The sequence below is a fragment of the Neoarius graeffei genome, chromosome 15 (assembly GCF_027579695.1).
Source record: "Neoarius graeffei isolate fNeoGra1 chromosome 15, fNeoGra1.pri, whole genome shotgun sequence".
Lineage (NCBI taxonomy): Eukaryota > Metazoa > Chordata > Actinopteri > Siluriformes > Ariidae > Neoarius > Neoarius graeffei.
Genome location: NC_083583.1, coordinates 29,545,116 through 29,564,894, shown reverse-complemented (window position 1 = coordinate 29,564,894; position 19,779 = coordinate 29,545,116). Strand labels below are relative to the sequence as shown.

Below are 19,779 nucleotides of genomic sequence, written 5' to 3'. Positions count from 1 at the left end.
GATTTAGTAAGAGGTTGTCCTGAGCTGCTGATCTGATACCTGCTTTTGACCACTTGCCTACTTTTGTCAGGAGTTTTAAACTCGTTTTATGTTTCAGTTGTACATTTCAAAGCATTCTTCTACATATTTCAATTGCTTGTTTCAAGATAAAACAGTCTTTCTTTATTGGAACAATTGGTAAGTGATTACAAGTTGTTATTTTACAGAACAAGAACTTCAGATAAAAGTGTCTATAGCATTTCAGTATAAGGAGGCCAAGATTCATTTCCTCTTTTAGGTTTAAATCAGGTAGTTCCTTTATCATGGTTCTAGTGTACAGGATGGAAGAAATTTAAAAAGTCAAATGCAACCAAAGATACCTTGTCTAAAAGAGAAAATAGCTACCCTTGACTAGTTTAAGGGAATATTTGAAAGCAAACCATACTGTACCTCACAGAGAAGCCCTTTTCAGTGCTGTCTGGTGCTGGTGAAAGTAATGTCTCAGATGAAGAAATGTCCTCCTCTATGGGGTTATGGTGAGGGGCTCCAGATGGTGCACTCCATGGGTTACCAAACTTGAGGCATGGGGACTGAGGAAGGGATTGCATGGAACGCATCAGGGCATGGGACACCTGGTTGCTGAATGACAGGATGATCTCAAGGGCTTCCCCTTCCAGACCACCTTGGCTGTGGGCATCCGAAAAAGAGGAAGTATTCAGGGGTAGACTCCTGGTTCTTAAGCTTGCATTATGACTGCTGTGGCCCTCCAATGAAGATATCTTTTGTGAAGGAGGATCTTTAGAACTGCTGGACCTTCTAGGGCAGTGATCAAGAGAGGGTGAGTCTTCCTGGGCAGGACTTGTTTCCTCCTCATCTTTTTGAGTAGGCCTTGTTTCCTCCTCATCTTTTTGAGTAGGCCTTGTTTCCTCCTCATCTTTTTGAGTAGGACTTGTTTCCTCCTCATCTTTTTGAGTAGGACTTGTTTCCTCCTCATCTTTTTGAGTAGGCCTTGTTTCCTCCTCATCTTTTTGAGTAGGACTTGTTTCCTCCTCATCTTTTTGAGTAGGCCTTGTTTCCTCCTCATCTTTTTGCATAGGACTTGTTTCCTCCTCATCGTTCTGACCAAGACTTGTCTCCTTCTCATCCTCCAAAGAAGGGTTCTCTACTGAAGGGCTTGCAGAATCCTCAGTTGGCTTTGTGGCTGCAGTTGTATCATCTGGTTTTGGGATCTCATTTTGGAACTCTGTTTTTTTAAAGCTCACTTGTGGTTCTTCAGAAAATGATTCAGTGTTAGTGACTGAATTTACCACCGAAGAAGGTTGGTCACTGTCCTGTGTGTTAATCACAGTGGTTCTAGTTTTCCATGTGTTGCTGGTCTCTACAGGCTGTGCTTTCTCAAACCTAGCTGGACTTTTTTCCATTGGAGGAAGTGATGAAGATGGAGCCACTCTTCTGCTTGTCCTCTCTGCTCCATCAGTGTTAGAAAAGGTCTCAAATGAGCTGAGCTTTTGTTTGAAAGATAGATTTGCTCCTGAGGAAGTGGCCCTCAGACTAACTCCAAAGGTCCTTCCAGTATCTTGGCTTCGAATCTCTGGATTTTTAAAGGCCTCAGCTGGCGATTTCCCAAACTTGATGCTTCTAAGACTTTGGCGTACCCAAGCAGGTTTTGGAGCCACTGGAGGTCCCTTTTTAACACTAGCAGTTTCCTCTGGCTTTGAGCTAGAGATGGGGTCTGTGGTTTCTGAGACTGTGCCATTGATCTCATTATTCCCATTATGATCGCTCATGATTTTTCGATGGTTTAGGCGCTTCTCAAGACTGTATGTTAGTCTCACCCAAGGGTCAAGTTCCTGATCAGGGTTCAACTGCACGCAGTCCTGATGTCTCAGACTGGTTCTCCTAGTTGGACTGCACAGGTGTTTGGGAGACTGAGAGTCTGAAATGCCAGTCACGTATACAGTATAAATCTATTAATGGCCATTCTACACAACAGCTATACTATATAACACACAGCTACGGTAGCACATCACACTGCACAAAGCTCCACTGTCTGAAATTATTATTTTTTTCCCTAGACAAAAATAAATAAAATGACATCCCTTTAGGATGTTACAATCTGTTATAGAATAGAAACTAACAGGGGAACTAAATAGAAAACTTTACTTGAGGATGTGTCTCAAAAATGAATCTCATTTTCAAGGTTATACTGGAAATAGACACATCTATATATTCATCTCCATAGATCAAGTATAAAATGATGATGAATTTACCAATAAAAGTACACAACAATTAAACTGACATCATACCTTTGTGCTGTCTGCCCTCCCTGTGTGTGTTTTCGGCTGTATGAGCAGCAACAGTTTCAGAGAATGTTGCTTTAGCTTCTTCTGAACACTCATTGGCTTCCTGTCACACAAACAGGAAACGGTTGCATGATCTCAACACTTTTTTCATAGCTTCTAGAAAGGTGTAGAAACATATCCGGTGGCATTATTTCCACATGCACCACTGATGCACAAACGGACAATCCAACCACACACTGCAGAAGCATGCCCTAAACCAGGCAGCAAGACAAGGGACAACACAACAACTTTCACATAATAATCTGTGCAATTTAGTCTCATCCTCGTGCACGCTAGTCACCAGAGCAGAAAGAGGAAGTAGTAAAATACCACATACGTTCTTAAACAGAAGCCTTGAGATCTTTCTCAAAGCCTTGTATATACTGCAGAACAACTAGAAGCATGTGGAGAGAGGAAGAACAGGACAGTGATTGGTTGGGTTAAAGATGATTTAAGTCACTTGATTTATGGATTATACCTTCAATTCTACTTATTAATTCAATCATGCAGAGCAAAACTCCCTGTAGCTTTATCACTAGTTGTGGTTTTTATAAAGCAGGAAATGTGTTGGTGAAGTGTGAATCATTTATAGACTGATTTTGGCAAATCAAAGGCAAACACATCTGTCAACATTAAATGTGTACTGTTGAGTTGGCTGCTTCATTTGAACACATTAAGGCCAAGAATTTCAAAAGTAATCAAAGGGTAAATCGCAGAATAATATAGACTAATATGTCTAAACAATATGCAGTAGGTTATGCAAATGCAAAGTAAATGAAATTAATAATTGTTTTCTAAAGATTGGATATTTTATAACTCAGTTATTAAATGTTGCAGTGCTTTCACACTCTGAATACTGAAAGACAATGGCAGTCATTCTGATCACACCTACTCTCATTCAACTACCATTTATGGACAGTTCACATGTCATGTTTTGATGCATCTTCCTCTTTGGTGGCGTTACGACTAATGCAGAAGTACACTACACAGAAGATGTAGCTAACGGTCTATGATAGCAATGAATTAAGACTTTTTGGATGGTGTTGGAATTTGATGAACAGTTTTAATCGTCTGAAAAAAATAAAACAAATAAACATCCAGTATTTTACTCCTGGAAGAATGGGCGTTGAGCAGGCTTGTAGTACTCGAGTCCAGGACTCAGACTCAAGTCCGACTTGTGTCCTAATTTTAAAGACTCATGACTCAACTTGGACTTGAGCACTGATGACTTGGACTTGGACTCATGCATTAGGACTCTTTAAATTGGAGACAAGGACTCTGATTTTTTCTTTATTTTTTGTAACATGCCATAATAATTTGGCATAAGATATTTATATCTACATTAACTATTATACTAATTTTGTGCAAGAGCGTCACACCTGCACGCCTTGGCGCATGCATCAGATAGAGTCTTGGGCGCACTCCAGACAGTGCATGTGCCATGCAAACTCTCGCACGCATGCCGTAAATGACTCACACCTGCACAGGATTAAGGCGCAATCAGCGCACCTATATAAAAACTCTGAAAATGCACTTACTTTGCGAAGTATTGAATTGCATTGCTGACACATTACCAAGCCTTATTTCCTTGTTTGGTTTCCTGATTTCCTGTTTCTCGTCTTTGATTCTGCCGAGTCTACGATAGCCTGTTTGTGCCTCACTCGACCTATTGCCTGTTTCACTGTTTTGGGATTTTTCCTGCCGTTCTGGATTGTTTACCTGTCTTCACTTGTATTAATAAACACACCTTCTGCACTTACATCTGTCTCCCAATCATCTCTGACAGAATACTTCACACTCCCTGACAAAGAGAATGCACATTCACCTGTTCATACGTCATGTTCAGGAACAAACTAATGTTAACGGCGCTAAAACAGCCATCGTCAAATGGTGCAACTGTAGTCTTGTTCTCGGACTCAATTCAGATCGATAGTGAACTTGACTCAGACTCGATTCAGATCAATAGTGGACTCGACTCGGAATCAACTCGAATTTTTTTTTAATGACTTGGACTTGACTTGGACTTGATCACTGGGGACTCGAGACTGGACTCAGACTTAAGGTTTAGTGACTCGACTACAACACTGGTGTTGAGTTTGTCTCCAAGCAAAGTTCAAAGAATGTTATGGTTTGCAAAATGTTGACCATTCCACGTTAACATTTCACTATGCAATATAAGAGATGTAAATTGAAAGTCTTACTTGGCAGCTTTGAGAAGGCAATGGATCTTCCTCTTTCACTGGTGAACCTCCATTAGAGCCACTCAAGTCAGTCAGTGGCTCTTCACTGGTGACATCCTGCCGTCTACAGTACCTTCGTGGTAGAGAACGAGGTCTACCTTTAAAACCCCTTGTCCTCCCAAAACCTAAATCTAACCTCTCATGACTGACAAAGTTCTTTTGAGAGTTGTAGGGTACATTGTAGTCATCATTCGAATATGAATTTGGGGATGGCCTGCCACTGGTCTGGACTTCACAGTTGGCTATTATGGAGGTGTCCATGCTATGTACACGGGTGACATTCTGATGTTGAGGAATGGGCTGCATGTTGGTACTGGTTAGGGCACTGCGATGGCTGTATGCACCCTCGCTACAGGAACGAATCATGGGTTTCTGGGCTTGCCTGCAGCTCATCTGGCTGTGGCTTCGCTCCATACAGCGCTCACACTTTGTCCTGTTGTGCGAACATGGCTCCATCTTCTTCAGACCTGAGGTTAAACTTAAGATTAAACTTCAAAATACATAATGACCTACCAGTTCAATCACTTATTCCAGTCAGTTTAAGTGCTCTGCATAAATATGGGTCAGTCCATCTAAGAACTGAAGTAAGATGTAGGTTAGTGCTCAGATTACATTAAAGCTTAATAGTTAAATTACTGACACTAGTTTCTTAAGTGCTGCTGAACAAATTATGTATCCAAATTGATTTACTGTGCTTCTTATTTCATTAGAGGGGGAGAGTTTTTTTAACCTTGAAGCAATGAAGCATTTTATGCCAAAATGTCTGTAATCACAGCCTATGCTTAGCCATTCTGAATCATACTTACCCTCCATACTCCAGTGACTCTTGTCTCTCTTCAGTTTGCTGTTCTCTACTGCCTGAGCAATGGCCTCATTCAGCTGCTGTTCAGAAACCTGGACACAGACAAACATACAAAATGACTTTAAAATTGAATTTGTTATATATTATTTGACATGAAAAATCAATCAGCGAATCAGTAGGAATGTCGACATCAATCAACATTACAAGCAATGCACCAGAGTTCGTCTAATGGCCCTGTATGCATTCCCTGGGCAGGTCTAAATTAAATACAGCAGAGCAACTCACAAAGCATGTAATCATTTACGGGAATGCAGGACATAAGCTAAATGACTGAATTACAACAGTCCTGATGTCATGAATTCCACCAGTGAAAGACAAATGCAATGAGGAAAGTACATTAAGCAAAAAATAATGTTAAAGAAATAATATGAGTGCAGTCATTTCAGTGTACAACATGTAAGGGAAAGGCAAACAGCATTGCAGTGTGAATAACAGCCCACACGGTGTTTGTTTAGATCTACAAGCCTACAAACTTTGGTATATACTATAGGTATAATCACTGGTCAGTTCAAATCAGTCTGAGGATTGATGATGCAACACTGTCTATATCAAGCAATATTGAATTTCCACACTGTAATCATAAAATCATAATCATGTTTTGAATCTTTCATACAGATCATTGATCAAGTATTGAGAGGAGATAGGCACATAGTATATACTGTAGAACCATTTACAACTGTACCTGAAAAGCTTTACAGGTATACATTACTGATTAGCTGGCAAAACCTACTTTAGGGTCAGGGTGTCGACTGATGATGAGCTGAATTGGTCCTGGGCTGCACTGACTCAGAACTGTGTACGCATCATTGAGTGTCATGTTGCAAACCACAGTGTCATTAATCTCCACAATCTCATCCCCACATCTGAAAAACACATTACATGAGACCAGAAGACTGACAGGCAGAAAAGAAAGAACTCTCAACATATTTTCAGATGCGGTTCTAGCGGCTTATTTTTGTGCACTCGTTAAATATACAGTGTAGTCTTTATTGAGCTTGTGCAGTGCAAATTAGTCTCCGGACCTCAAGCGGCCATCCATGTGTGCCACTGAACCTGGTGACAGTGTGTGAATGTAGATTCCAGGACCACCTTCAGCAGACGGAACGCAGCACAACCCAATACCAAGGCCCACCCCAACCTCTACACACACACACACACACACACACACACACACACATACACAAAAAGAGAGAGAGTCATCCAAACTGCTGTGAAATTCATATTACAATTAATGTTTGTCAATGTCTGTTACTCTAACACACACTTATACTGACCCTTCTGCAGGGTAATTTCCATGATGATGCGATCTCTGGGCTTGGCATGAGTGCTCAAGTTGGGGAAGTCAGTCAGCTCCTCACTGGCTCTGCTGATACCTGCTGTGGAGCTCAGAGACTTAGAACGGCACAGCTGGGCCACCTGAGTCTGACTGCCAGCTAGAGCGCCCAACCTGGTCCTTACCACCAGCGTCAGCAGACCTTTCTTCACTTGCTTCAGAAACCACAGGGGGAGGGGAAGGAAAATGGATTTGAACAATGATGGATTGATGGACAAACGGATAGATGGATGCACATGAACTGTGGTTTGATTGATGGTGTTCCAATATGCTTTGTAAGGAAAATCTGGTAAAAAAGCACAGCTGGATGAACAGATAAATAGATAGACAGATAGATTGATTGATGGATGGATGGGTGCATAGATACAGTAGATGGATAGAACTACAGATGGATGATGTGGATTATGATAGCTTAGGGTGTCGTCCTAATATATTCTGGGGTCTTCAGTAGTAACCATAAAGGGCAGATGTGGTAGCAGGTATTCATTTCAGTCAAACAGGATGTCTAATTACCAAGATTGATTAACTAATGGAATCAAGTATGGCAGCTGATTGGCTGGAATGAAAACTTGTAAGGAAGAGTTAGAGTAGCAGTGGCGCCACTTCATCACAGGACAGCATGTGCACGTGTTAACACAGATGGCAATTTAGCATAGCCAATCCACCTGCTGGCAGGGTTTTGGGAGGTGAGAGGACACTGGAGAACCCAAAGGAATCCCACACACACCTGATGAGAACAGGCTTGGACATTTCACACAAACAGTAATTTGAGGTCAGGATCAAAACTGGGATGCTACCCATTACATCATGTGCCTCACTTGGATCGATGTTGTGAGGCAAACTTAGAGTTACCTAATACAGCTGGATGGACAGATGTGATTTCATAACACTTTTGAATATGTAACAAGGATGGACAGACAGATGGATGGCAGAATGAATGAATTATGTCGTTTCTAATTTTCATGTGATTGTTAATGTTGTCCAAATGTTCAGGAAGCTGGATGAATGACAGAATAGCTGCATGGACAGATGGATGGATGGATGAATGGATGGATGGAGGAATTAGTGTACAAAATAAGGTTCCAAAAGGCTGCATCAAAGACTTTAGTGCTAAATTTTGGTAATACCAAACTAATCCAAACATTCAACATTTTTTTCCATGCAAATAAATACAGGAACGAAGCTCACTTTAAACTTATGTAAAGCATCTTCATGAGTAAGACCATGCAGAGACTCTCCATTCAGTTCCAGAATCTCATCTCCTGGAAAAAAAAAAAAGAAAATTCCATGGCTATTGGAGGTTATTTAGTAAAATGTACATCAAATGTACATCAGTATTCCAGTGTCTTTAACAGTGTTTATATATTAATAACTGATTGACGGACATGTTAGATGTATGCATAATCAAATTGAAGATACTAGCTCAAATGCATTAATCAAAGCATTGGTCCATGAATATCTGAAGTGTTTTAATTGATCTGTACCTTCCTGCAGTCGTCCATCTGCTGCAGCTGCTCCACCAGGAAAAATGGTCTTTACATAGATTCCCATTGGTCCATACATGCTGTCTCTGCCTCCCACTATACTGAAACCTAGACCCTAGAAGAAACGGTGCATATTTCAAGCAAATATTTGGGGTTCAGTTTTGATCCATCCATCCATTATCTGTAGCTGCTTATCCTGTTCTATAGGGTCGCAGGCAAGCTGGAGCCTATTCCAGCTGACTATGGGTGAGAGGCGGGGTACACCCTGGACAAGTCGCCAGGTCATCGCAGGGCTGACACAGAGACAAACAACCATTCATACCTACGGTCAATTTAGAGCCACCAATTAACCTAACCTGCATGTCTTTGGACTGTGGGGGAAACCAGAGCATCCGGAGGAAACCCACGCAGACACGGGGAGAACATGCAAACTCCACACAGAAAGGCCCCCATCAGCCGCTGGGCTCGAACCCAGGACCTTCTTGCTGTGAGGCGACAGTGCTAACCACTACACCACCGTGCTGCCCGTTTTGGTTCATATTTTATAAAATAATTAGGCAACATGGTAAGGATAGGATCACAGAACAATATAATATTTATTATTGTTGAATTATTATGCACAAACATCCATACCTACAGAAGGTAAGAGAATCTACTGGTATCAGACATTGCACTCAAAGAGTTTCATGTTTTGGGCAGTATGCTTGCAAGTAATAGTATGCACTCGACCTTTATTCTGTAGAGGGTGTACATATAATTTGTGCAACCTAGATTACCTTGCCAGGTGCCTTCATTAAGACTATATTACAGATGATGAAAGCCTGGACACTGCTGCTGGAATGAACCAGATGTGCTGAGCTGAGCGAGCGAGAAGGTCTTGGCATAGCCTATGAAAAATTATAAATAAACAAGTCAACTTCCAACCAAACCAGTATGATTACTGATGGAAACAACAGGACATTAACTTTTTTTTCCACACAGAACCAGTTAAACATCCTTCTGTCCATTATCTATACTGCTTATCTGTCAGGGTTGTGGGGTAAGCTGGACCCAATCCCAGCTGACTTTGGGCAAAAGATTTTAGGCAGGTTGTCAATGTACTGCAGGGCTAACACAGAGATGAACAAACATTCACACTCACATTTACACCCATGGGTAATTTAGAGTAGCCACTTGACTTAATCTACATGTCTTTGGACTGTGGGAGGAAACCCACACAGGCATGGGGATAACATGTAAAAAACTCTGCTCAGAAAGGCTCAATTCATCCCCAAGGTTCAAACCCAGACCCTCTTGCTACCGTATGAAGCAACAGTGTTAACCACTGCATCATCATGCTTCCCCCAACTAAATGTCCTACATAGCAACAAACAAGTCTCATATCAGTGACTAATAACTAGGAAGGTTTTCATTTTTACAGTTGTTGAATGCCTCCTAGTCTGGAGGACAGGACCTGTTTTTCAAACATGAAAATGTTTTACCACTCATCAGTTCTACAGAATGGTTTGAAACCCAGTTAGTAAAACACTGCGTGATTTACCTATATACCAGGGTATAATGACATAAAGCTGCTGGGGTAAACATGTCAGCATGGAATTGTAAATAGATGGTAGACATTATTGCAGACCTCCAACCGTGATCAGTGTTGAATGTTCTCTTGTTGGAATGCAAAAATCTGACAATAGCTTGCAGTTACTCAAATTGGGCTCTTGGCAAAATAGATTAGAAAACAACAGTAACAGACAAACACCCAAAGAAGGAAAACAGAGCAAGCAGAACGACATTGTTATCAACTGTGTGCCAGGGGTATCAGAAAGGCTCTGAAAGATCTTCGGTAAACATTGCATTCTGGTGTAATTCAAAACACAAGCAGAGCATTACATTGTGAAACACAGTGCAGTGAAACAGAATCCCTGATCTTTTTCAAAAAACAACAACAAAAAAACAGTTGGCTGAAGAACCAAAAAATTACAAGTCTTGTAATTTTGTAAGAAGGTATTGGTTTAACATATCACATTTCAACAACTTGCAACAATTGTATCAAGGTCATGATTTCTAATTTAAGTTTGTTGTGTTAAATTACTAGATGGCTAAAAATAGCAATCAATTCTTGTTCTAATCAGTCTTGCATGTTATGTTAGTCTTGCTCTGAAAAGCAAATGTGTGGACTAAATACTCCTTCTATTAACAGAGAATTTGATCCCAGCCCTATGTTTAGATTGCTTGTATTATAATCACATTGAGGGAGCATTACAACGGTATCCTATCTTTTGGGCTACAGGTCATATCGGCATCAGATAATTTATTGTAAACACAATTTTACAGTATTGATTGGTCATATTAAGCTGATAAATTTGAGATTAATCATCTGGATTTACTGGTAACACAAAACACTTCACAACACTTCATGCTGCAAGACAAGAGAACAAATACATCAGTGCAGGATGAAGCATTCCAACAACACCTTGTGTACAAATGACACTTGAAGACAAGACTGTATTCATAATGAACAAAGAAGACAACCGCAATTCTTGGGTTTCAGTCACGTGATTTTTCTTAGCGATTTCACTTCCGGTAAAACAGCTGGTGGTCTAGCAAACCAAAACGGCTGCCGTAGTGCAAACAACTAGTGATAATTTATCAGAATATGCTCGTAATCTAGAAGCCACTGCTCGCTTTAGATATATTCAGAAGATTGCTATGTGCAATGGAATAAACCTCTACAGTCTGGGAAAGAAGGATTTGTCATATGATCTTAAAAACTACCCTTCAGTCGAGTTCCCCAACATCTCGAACTATCTGGTGTTGCAGACATCCTTCTACACCGCAAAACAGATGAAAGTGTGGAAGAGTATGGAGGCTTACGACTTTTTTGTATGTGGCTGGGTAAAGGACCTCGGTATCAAGTCGCTGCCGATTGAATCCTGTATTGTTTTTGCCTGTGTAAGTATTTTTTTTAAGCTTTTCATTCGCATCTTTACAACGAAGTGCTGCAAGTTGAAGTGTAAACAAACAACAGTTCACTTGATTCTCACTTGTGTTGGCTCTTATCTCTCAGGTAAATCATTCACAAAGATCATCAGAAACCCCTTTAAAGACCGGGTCTTAGGCTACATCCACACGACAACGGCAACGAGATGTTATTTAAAAATATATCGCGTCCAAATGGGCAACAATCAGTAAAATATCGGGTCCATATGGCAACGCAACGCTTGCTGAAAACGATGCAATACACATGCCACACCTCTAGGGGCGCTGTAAGACGGTCCCTTCGGAGACACCAGAACAACCCATACGAAAAATAACAGTAAAGAACTTAAGAGTTTACCACTGTCTTAGTAGTAAATCCTTATAAGGATTTATAAATAAATATGCCATGTATGATTTACTCCTGAAAGTGGCCCATTTTGCATTTTCCTCATACAAATTTTTTATGAAAATCTAGTATGTATGAAGTGAACATTGTGCATGGTTTTTACAGATAATGTGTATGATGAATTACACCGTCTTTGTATGCTTCACGTAATGTTTGTAGTTTTAAATTATATTTTACAGTTTAAAATGTATATGCCTTTTATATGTAAATCCACATATGTTTGTGTTGGATTTACATATAAAAGGCATATACATTTTAAACTGTAAAATATAATTTAAAACTACAAACATTACGTGAAGCATACAAAGACGGTGTAATTCATCATACACATTATCTGTAAAAACCATGCACAATGTTCACTTCATACATACTAGATTTTCATAAAAAATTTGTATGAGGAAAATGCAAAATGGGCCACTTTCAGGAGTAAATCATACATGGCATATATATTTATTTATAAATCCTTATAAGGATTTATCCTTATATTTATAAGGATTTACTACTAAGACAGTGGTAAACTCTTATAAGTTCTTTACTGTTCTTTTTCGTATGGGAATAGAAGAAGTAAGGACGCATGCGCATAAACTATTATGCGCGAGACTTCATATTAGCCACAAAGTCAGGAAAATCTGTTCGGAAAATTACATTATAATGACCAAATACAATGAAAAGTATTTTCCAGTCTCACCTGTAAGGTAATCCCATGTGATCTCGTTTGGACGGTAAACCTGTTGGTACAGTTAAACGCAGCTAATCTTTATTCTCCGCTTTGACCTTTCCAATATGGCGGCGAGGATGACGTACGCGGAAGGCGGCGTCTTTAATGGTCCGGAATAAATTGAATACTACACGTTGATGGATTAATTTGTTGTTTCTCACCTGTGAAAGGTAATCCCATGTGATCTCGTTTGGATGGTAAACCTGTTGGTATAGTTAAACGCAGCTAATCTTTATTCTCCACTTTGACCTTTCCAATATGGCGGCGAGGATGACGTATGCGGAAGGCGGCGTCTTTAATGGTCCGGAATAAATTGAATGATATACACGTTGATGGATTAATTTGCTTTTTTGAGGAATGTATTCTAGGACTTAAACCATCATCTGAAGAGGTGAGATCGCTCTTTTTTCCCCCTAGTTTTGCTGGTGGGATTGACTCTGCCCTAAGGGCTATTCTCTCTCTCTCTCTCTCTCACTTTGCACCATTACACAATAAATATTCACAGTGAAAATATTTTGTAAGCGCGTTTCATGAACCAAGTTATAGGATTTGTTGACAACTCGCATCGCATCGCAGTAAGATCATTGGCACTACTGGTGTTAAGAATCAGACCATTTCATAAATGAATATTTTGCTGTAGAGCTGCAGTGTTTGTACAATTGCATGTTTTTGCTTCACTATTACTGTCACTATTCTGCTTCTTGCATTACTACTGTTAACTAACACTGAACATAATAATAATAATAATATCCAAGCTCGTGTTTCACTCTCACTAGTGCTCTGTAAGGCTTTTTCCTGGTGATATTCGTTACACTTCTACCCGGCGTGAAGCACTCACAGTCATGTGGTTGTGACGTCATCGTAAACAAATCCGTTTTACTCATCCAGACGACTTCACAACGGCAACGTTGCCAGATCTTTCCACTCTGGAACCCGTTCTCAAAAAGATTGCGTTTTGGGCACCCAAAACGCCGGTGCCGTGTGGACGCCAGGCCTAAACGATAAGCAATTGTATCGGAGTCACCTGAATCCGTTGCCGTGTGGACAGGGCCTTAGTTAAACAAGACGGAGAAGTGATCACGGGCCATTGTAACTGTATGGCTGGGTAAGGATTTTGTCGCTACCTTCATGCATATGGACTTTGTGAGGAGTGAGGAGTAAACAAAGAAACAGCTGGGGACTTTAACGCTTCATGACTGAAAAAGTACCGTAAAATAACAACACATAGCAAGAAAAGTACTTGGAAAACACTAACGACAGCTTATGTCCTGTCCACACGGCAACGGATTCAGGTGACTCCGATACAATTGCTTATCATTTAGGCCTGGCATCCACACGGCACCGGCGTTTTGGGTGCCCAAAACGCAATCTTTTTGAGAACGGGTTCCAGAGTGGAAAGATCTGGCAACGTTGCCGTTGTGAAGTCGTCTGGATGAGTAGAACGGATTTGTTTACAATGACGTCACAACCACATGACTGTGAGTGCTTCACGCCGGGTAGAAGTGTAAAGAATATCACCAGGAAAAAGCCTTACAGAGCACTAGTGAGAGTGAAACACGAGCTTGGATATTATTATTATAATAATAATAATAATTATTATTATTATTATTATGTTCAGTGTTAGTTCACAGTAGTAATGCAAGAAGCAGAATAGTGACAGTAATAGTGAAGCAAAAACATGCAATTGTACAAACACTGCAGCTCTACAGCAAAATATTCATTTATGAAATGGTCTGATTCTTAACACCAGTAGTGCCAATGATCTTCTCATTGCGATGCGAGTTGTCAACAAATCCTATAACTTGGTTCATGAAATGCGCTTACAAAATATTTTCACTGTGAATATTTATTGTGTAATGGTGCAATTCCGCCAGCAAAAATAGGGGAAAAAAGGAGCGATCTCACCTCTTCAGATGTTGATTTAAGTCCGACAATACATTCCTTAAAAAGGGCGTAGAGGAGCAAATTAATCCAATTTATTCCGGACCATTAAAGACGCCGCCTTCCGCGTAGAATCATACGTCATCCTCGCCGCCATATTGGAGAGGTCAAAGCGGAGAATAAAGATTAGCTGTGTTTAACTGTACCAACAGGTTTACCGTCCAAACAAGATCATATGGGATTACCTTTCACAGGTGAGAAACAACAAATTAATTCCATCAACGTGTATCATTCACTTTATTCCGGACCATTGAAGACGCCGCCTTCCGCGTAGAATCATACGTCATCCTCGCCGCCATTTTGGATAGGTCAAAGCGGAGAATAAAGATTAGCTGCGTTTAACTGTACCAACAGGTTTTCTGTCCAAACGAGATCACATGGGATTACCTTTCACAGGTGAGACTGGAAAAATACTTTTCATTGTATTTGGTCATTATAATGTAATTTTACAAACAGATTTTCCTGACTTTGTGGCTAATATGAAGTCTCGCGCATAATAGTTTATGCGCATGCGTCGTTACTTCTTCTATTGTTCTGGTGTCTCCGAAGGGACCGTCTTACAGCGCCCCTAGAGGTGTGGCATGTGTATTGCATCGTTTTCAGCAAGCGTTGCGTTGCCATATGGACCTGATATTTTACTGATTGTTGCCCATTTGGACACGATATATTTTTAAATAACATCTCGTTGCCATTGTCGTGTGGATGTAGCCTTAGAGGGATATACAAACCTTTCACGAAGTGATCACTGCAAACTCAAGCATGTTTCGACTTGGCTCCCTTCGATTTCAGTGAGAGGCTCAAAAGCCACCTTTCTCAACGTCTTTTTTGTGAAATCCTGTGTTTGTTCACCCTTTTTTATTAGTTCATGGGGAACCCTGAAGAAACTTTTATCAGTTTCATGGTTTGACTGATTCAAGCAACCTAAAACAATGCAAGCATAAGCTATTTTTCATCCGAGCAATGCACTTTCTCCGTACAAATGCTTTGTCAACTGAGCTTTGGTAGACCACCAAGTAAAGTTTTGAATAACTAATGAGGTGGATGTGACATCACGTGAAACCCAAGAATAAAGGAGACCACACCAATCAGCAACCATCAATTGGCAGAAAGGTCTGTGACACCATATATCATCTATCATCTGTTCTGACTTGTATAAAAATTCACGCCGTGACGCAGTGGGTTGTGTTGCCACCTCACACCTCCAGGATCTCTGGTTTGATTCTGAGCTTGGGTTAGTGGCTGTGTTGAGTTTTTCATGTTCTCCCCATGTGTGGAGTTGTACCAAGCTCAATACTGAAATAATTTTTAATACACCTCCATGGGTCATTTCTACCTGAACAGTACATATGGATTTTCTATGATCATTGTATAATCTCACTCTTGCACCTGTTGAACACTGGGAGGAAACTCAAGTTGTTGAGAAAGAGACTTCCTGTTTCCGTAAATGCCAGTGGCAGTGTGAGCATGACAGGGAAACAGGTCTGGTGTCTTCATAATGATGGTGTCCAAATCTCCAATCCAGTATGGGTGAACGCCTGACAGGAGAGAGTGAGAGCATTTACATAAAAATGCATCACATGACTGGGGAAGAACTACAGAGGTAACACTACAAATTAACTGGACATAAACACAGAGATGAGTGTGGCTCTCTGGAAGGGTTATAATTATATAACAAAAGTTTGTACATTTGTGTGTGCGTGTGATTATTACTTGTAGAGTTTGAACGATTCCTCTTGCAGGCTGTCTCTTCAGTATCTTCCATCTCACAGCTTTTATTGACCTCTGTTAGTTCTATAATGGGCTTCTTCACACACACACACGTATAATTTATAACAGTTATACAACACTTGTTCACACCAGTTACAATTAAAAAGCCATTTATAAAAAGAAAATCATCATTAAATGTGCAAAAAAAAATTACATTGTATAGCCAAAAGTATGTGGACACCATCACACTTGTATGTGTTCCTTTCTCAAACTGTTGCCACAAATTTGAAAGCATACAACTGTATTGAATGTCTTTCTTTGCTGTAGCAGTGATCCCTTCACTGGACCTAAAGGACCCAAACCTGTCCCAGCATGATTATGCTCCCATGCCCATAAAACCATGGTTTGCCAAGGTTAGTGTGTAACGACTCTAGTGGACCATGCCCTGACCTCAGCCTCATTTAACACCCTTGGGATGAATTGGAACGGTGACTGCACTTCATTGGAACGGCCTCCTCATTTGACATCAATGCTCAACCTCACGAAAGCTCTTGGGGCTCAATGAGCAAAAATCCCAACAGTCACACTCTAAAATCAAATGGAAAGCCTTCTCAAAAGAGCGGGAGTTATTATAGAAGCAAAGCGCAGACCCACTTCATGTTAACCTTTGTATGGTGTTCAGGTCTGTGGGACATGTTTTCATTTTTTATCAAAGGAACAATGATACGATTAATTATTTTTCAAACTCAGACTCATTGGCCTTGGCTCATTTTCTGTGAAGAACATATATCAGAACACATTTTCGATGACCACACACTGTACACCCCTCCTACACATTTATATTACATACAGGATGTTCGGGTCCACTGGACACAGGGCTAATAAAAAAGTGTGTACTCCTCCTGTCTGGGCCTGCTGTTAGTGTGTGTGTGTGTGTGTGTGTGTGTGTGTGTGTGTGTGAGTTTTATGTTTCTGCCCCTGCCGTTCAAACACAGACACCTCTCTGCTCTCACATTCCTGCACATGTTACCCTCTGTCTTGTGGGAACCAAGACAGAGGTTCCTGTAAATTGGGGGCGGGACACAATAAATATAGCTTTTCCAATGTGGTTCCTTCATAACTGATCAAGATGGCCAAAAGATTCTCTGCTCAGATGGACTTGCAAATGATTTTGGAAGAGAGAGAAGCTTTTGATGATGTAGAGGAAGCAGTTTCAGAATGTGAGGATCACATTTCTGAAAATTCAGAGTCTGACAGTGACTTTGAAGAAGAGGATGAGACGGAGCATCAGCCAGTCCCAAAACGAAGATGAGCATGGGGATGATGTGTTGTATAGACTGACATGGTTACTGTATGTATTCAGCTTGTGTTGTGTAAACTGAACCGATTGGGTTAAATTTCTAATGAAATTCAAAGAAATAAAAATCAGTTGTTATGAAAAACCTTGCATCATTTGTAAATTTGAAGATAAAGGGCAAATATTAACTATATATGCTTGTAGAAATGAGTTAAGGTGGGTGGAGCACAGAAGCACGGCAGGCCAGAACTGAGTTCTCACAAACTCTTTTATTTTAGCTTCTCAGCTTATACTTTACACTCTCCCAGTCACACGCGCACACACACAAGCGTTCTGGTTGGGGAGAGAGCTCCCTTCCTCTTCTCTCCCTCTCCTCTTATAGGGCGTGGTCACTGGGGAAGACACACAAACAGGTTAATTCCCATCAGGTGCAGTGATTCTGCCACTTACCTTCCCTGACTCCGCCTTCCATTCACAGACAGACGCTTGACCACGCCCCTGCTGCCACATACCCCCACCGCCCAACTCAGGCCGGGGAGCCGTCCAGCCTGCAGCTGACTCCCCCCCGACGGTAGAGGAAATCCACCACGACCATCTGCGCCCCCGGCCTGTGGACCACCTCGAACTTAAACGGCTGGAGTGCCAGATACCAACGGGTGATCTGTGCGTTGGCATCCTTCATGCGGTGGAGCCACTGCAGGGGCGCGTGGTCTGAACAGAGGGTGAAAGGGCGCCTTTGACCATCGATTACTCTCACTTGGCCAAACGCATGCCGCAGAGCCCCGTCTCACGACTGCTCCAACGGGAAATCTGCGAGGGATTCCCCGAGAGAGGGAGGAGGAGCCTGCTGCTCCTCACTCTGACGCGGTGATGGCGTAGATGGCTCTGTGACAGCTGCTCCTGCCAATGCCACACCGGGACCTCCCCCCGATAAATTATGGCAGGCCCCACTCTTCACTAAATGTGTCATTAATTCCCTAAATCCCGGCCAATCAATCCCCAAAATTATCGAGTGGGTAAGGCGAGGATTAACCGCCACCTATACTCTAAATTTCTCCCCTCGAAATAGAATGTGGGCTGACACTAAAGGGTAGTTGTGAACATCCCTGTGCACACACAACACCTTCACCCATTGTGCTCTCCCCAATGCCTTGTCTTGAACCAGGCTTTGGTGGATTGAGGTCTGATTACAGCCGGAGTCCACCAAAGCCTGATACATATCCCCTTGGATACTCACCGGTATGCGATACGCTCTGGCCCGATCGAGGGCGGTCCCTGGCGTGTCAGGGATCCAGACCACCACGCCCACCTCCATCGCCGAGCACTGATGCTGGAGGTGCCCCGGCTCCCCGCAGCGCCAGCATACTGGCCCAGGCTTTCCCTCTGCACCGGTGTTCCGGAGCTCACTCACCTGACGGGGGGAAGACACAGACACGGAAGTAAGAAATGGTAGGGCACCGCGGGTGTGGCAGGCCGGCTGGGGTGGAGCCAGCCCCTGCCTCTGTGGTGGGGGAATGGGGTGAGGACGAGGAACAGAAGGGGGGAGAGAGAGAGAGAGAGAGGAGAGGGGAGAAGAGGAGACATGCTGTCCTGCCGTTGGAACAGCCGCCATATGGTCCTCTGTCAGCTCGATGGCCTGATCCAGCAACGCTGGGCAATGGCACTGGACCCACTCCGCTGTTCCTTCCAGAAGTTGGGCGATGAATTGTTCCAGCGCCACCAGGTCGATGATTCCCTCGGCGTCGCGGTTGTCGGCCCTCAGCCACTGCCGGCAGGAGTCCCGGACTTGCTGGCCAAACGCGAACGGCCGACCGACCTCCTCCAGGCGCAGTACGTGGAAGCGCTGTCGTTGCTGCTCCGGGGTGCGCCCCACATGTTGGAGGATGGCCCTGCGGAGGTCGGCGTAGACCAGCCGGCTGTCGGCGGGGAGCTGTAGCACGGCCAGTTGTGCCTAGCCCATTAGCAGGGGGAGGAGGCGCGCCACGCGCTGTTCCACCGGCCAACTCCACGCCTCTGCTGCCTGCTCAAAAAGAGCAAGGAAGGCCTCAGGGTCGTCATGCAGGCCCATCTTCATTAGGGTGAGGTGGGGAGGGTCCGCAGCGGTGGTGATGGTGGACCCCGCCGACGCAAGCAGGTGCCGGAACACCTGACGATCTTCCTGCTGCGCCAGCACCAGGGCTTCGAACCACTGTTCCTGCTCCTTCTGGAGGGCAGCCAGCGCCTGGTGCTGGCTCTGTTGGGCCATGGCGAGGGCATGGACCAGGTCCTTGAAGGGGGAGGACTCCATGAGGCTGTTCTCTTCTGTACTCCGGTCCTGGGTTTCAGCACCACTGTAGATATGGGTTAAGGTGGGTGGAGCACAGAAGCACGGCAGGCCAGAACTGAGTTCTCACAAACGTTTCTATTTTAGCTTTTCAGCTTTTACTTTACACTCTCCCAGTCACACGCGCGCACACACAAGCGTTCTGGTTGGGGAGAAAGCTCCCTTCCTCTGCTATCC

The 19,779-nt window shown here is 42.6% G+C and overlaps 1 protein-coding gene across 1 annotated transcript in view; it reads right to left on the bottom strand.

Moving 5' to 3' along the window:
- The window catches only part of il16 (interleukin 16), a 46,921-nt gene that overhangs the window by 10,916 nt on the left and 16,226 nt on the right, over nt 1-19,779 (bottom strand). Inside the window, exons 6-17 of the mRNA XM_060941119.1 lie at nt 15,986-16,079; nt 15,662-15,810; nt 9,017-9,127; nt 8,241-8,355; nt 7,945-8,018; nt 6,698-6,911; nt 6,446-6,563; nt 6,154-6,286; nt 5,368-5,455; nt 4,523-5,028; nt 2,286-2,385; nt 430-1,915 (exon numbers count right to left, since the gene is read on the bottom strand). Coding sequence (XP_060797102.1) covers nt 430-1,915; nt 2,286-2,385; nt 4,523-5,028; nt 5,368-5,455; nt 6,154-6,286; nt 6,446-6,563; nt 6,698-6,911; nt 7,945-8,018; nt 8,241-8,355; nt 9,017-9,127; nt 15,662-15,810; nt 15,986-16,079 — 3,188 coding nt within the window. The remainder of the gene's footprint in view (nt 1-429; nt 1,916-2,285; nt 2,386-4,522; nt 5,029-5,367; nt 5,456-6,153; nt 6,287-6,445; nt 6,564-6,697; nt 6,912-7,944; nt 8,019-8,240; nt 8,356-9,016; nt 9,128-15,661; nt 15,811-15,985; nt 16,080-19,779) is intronic.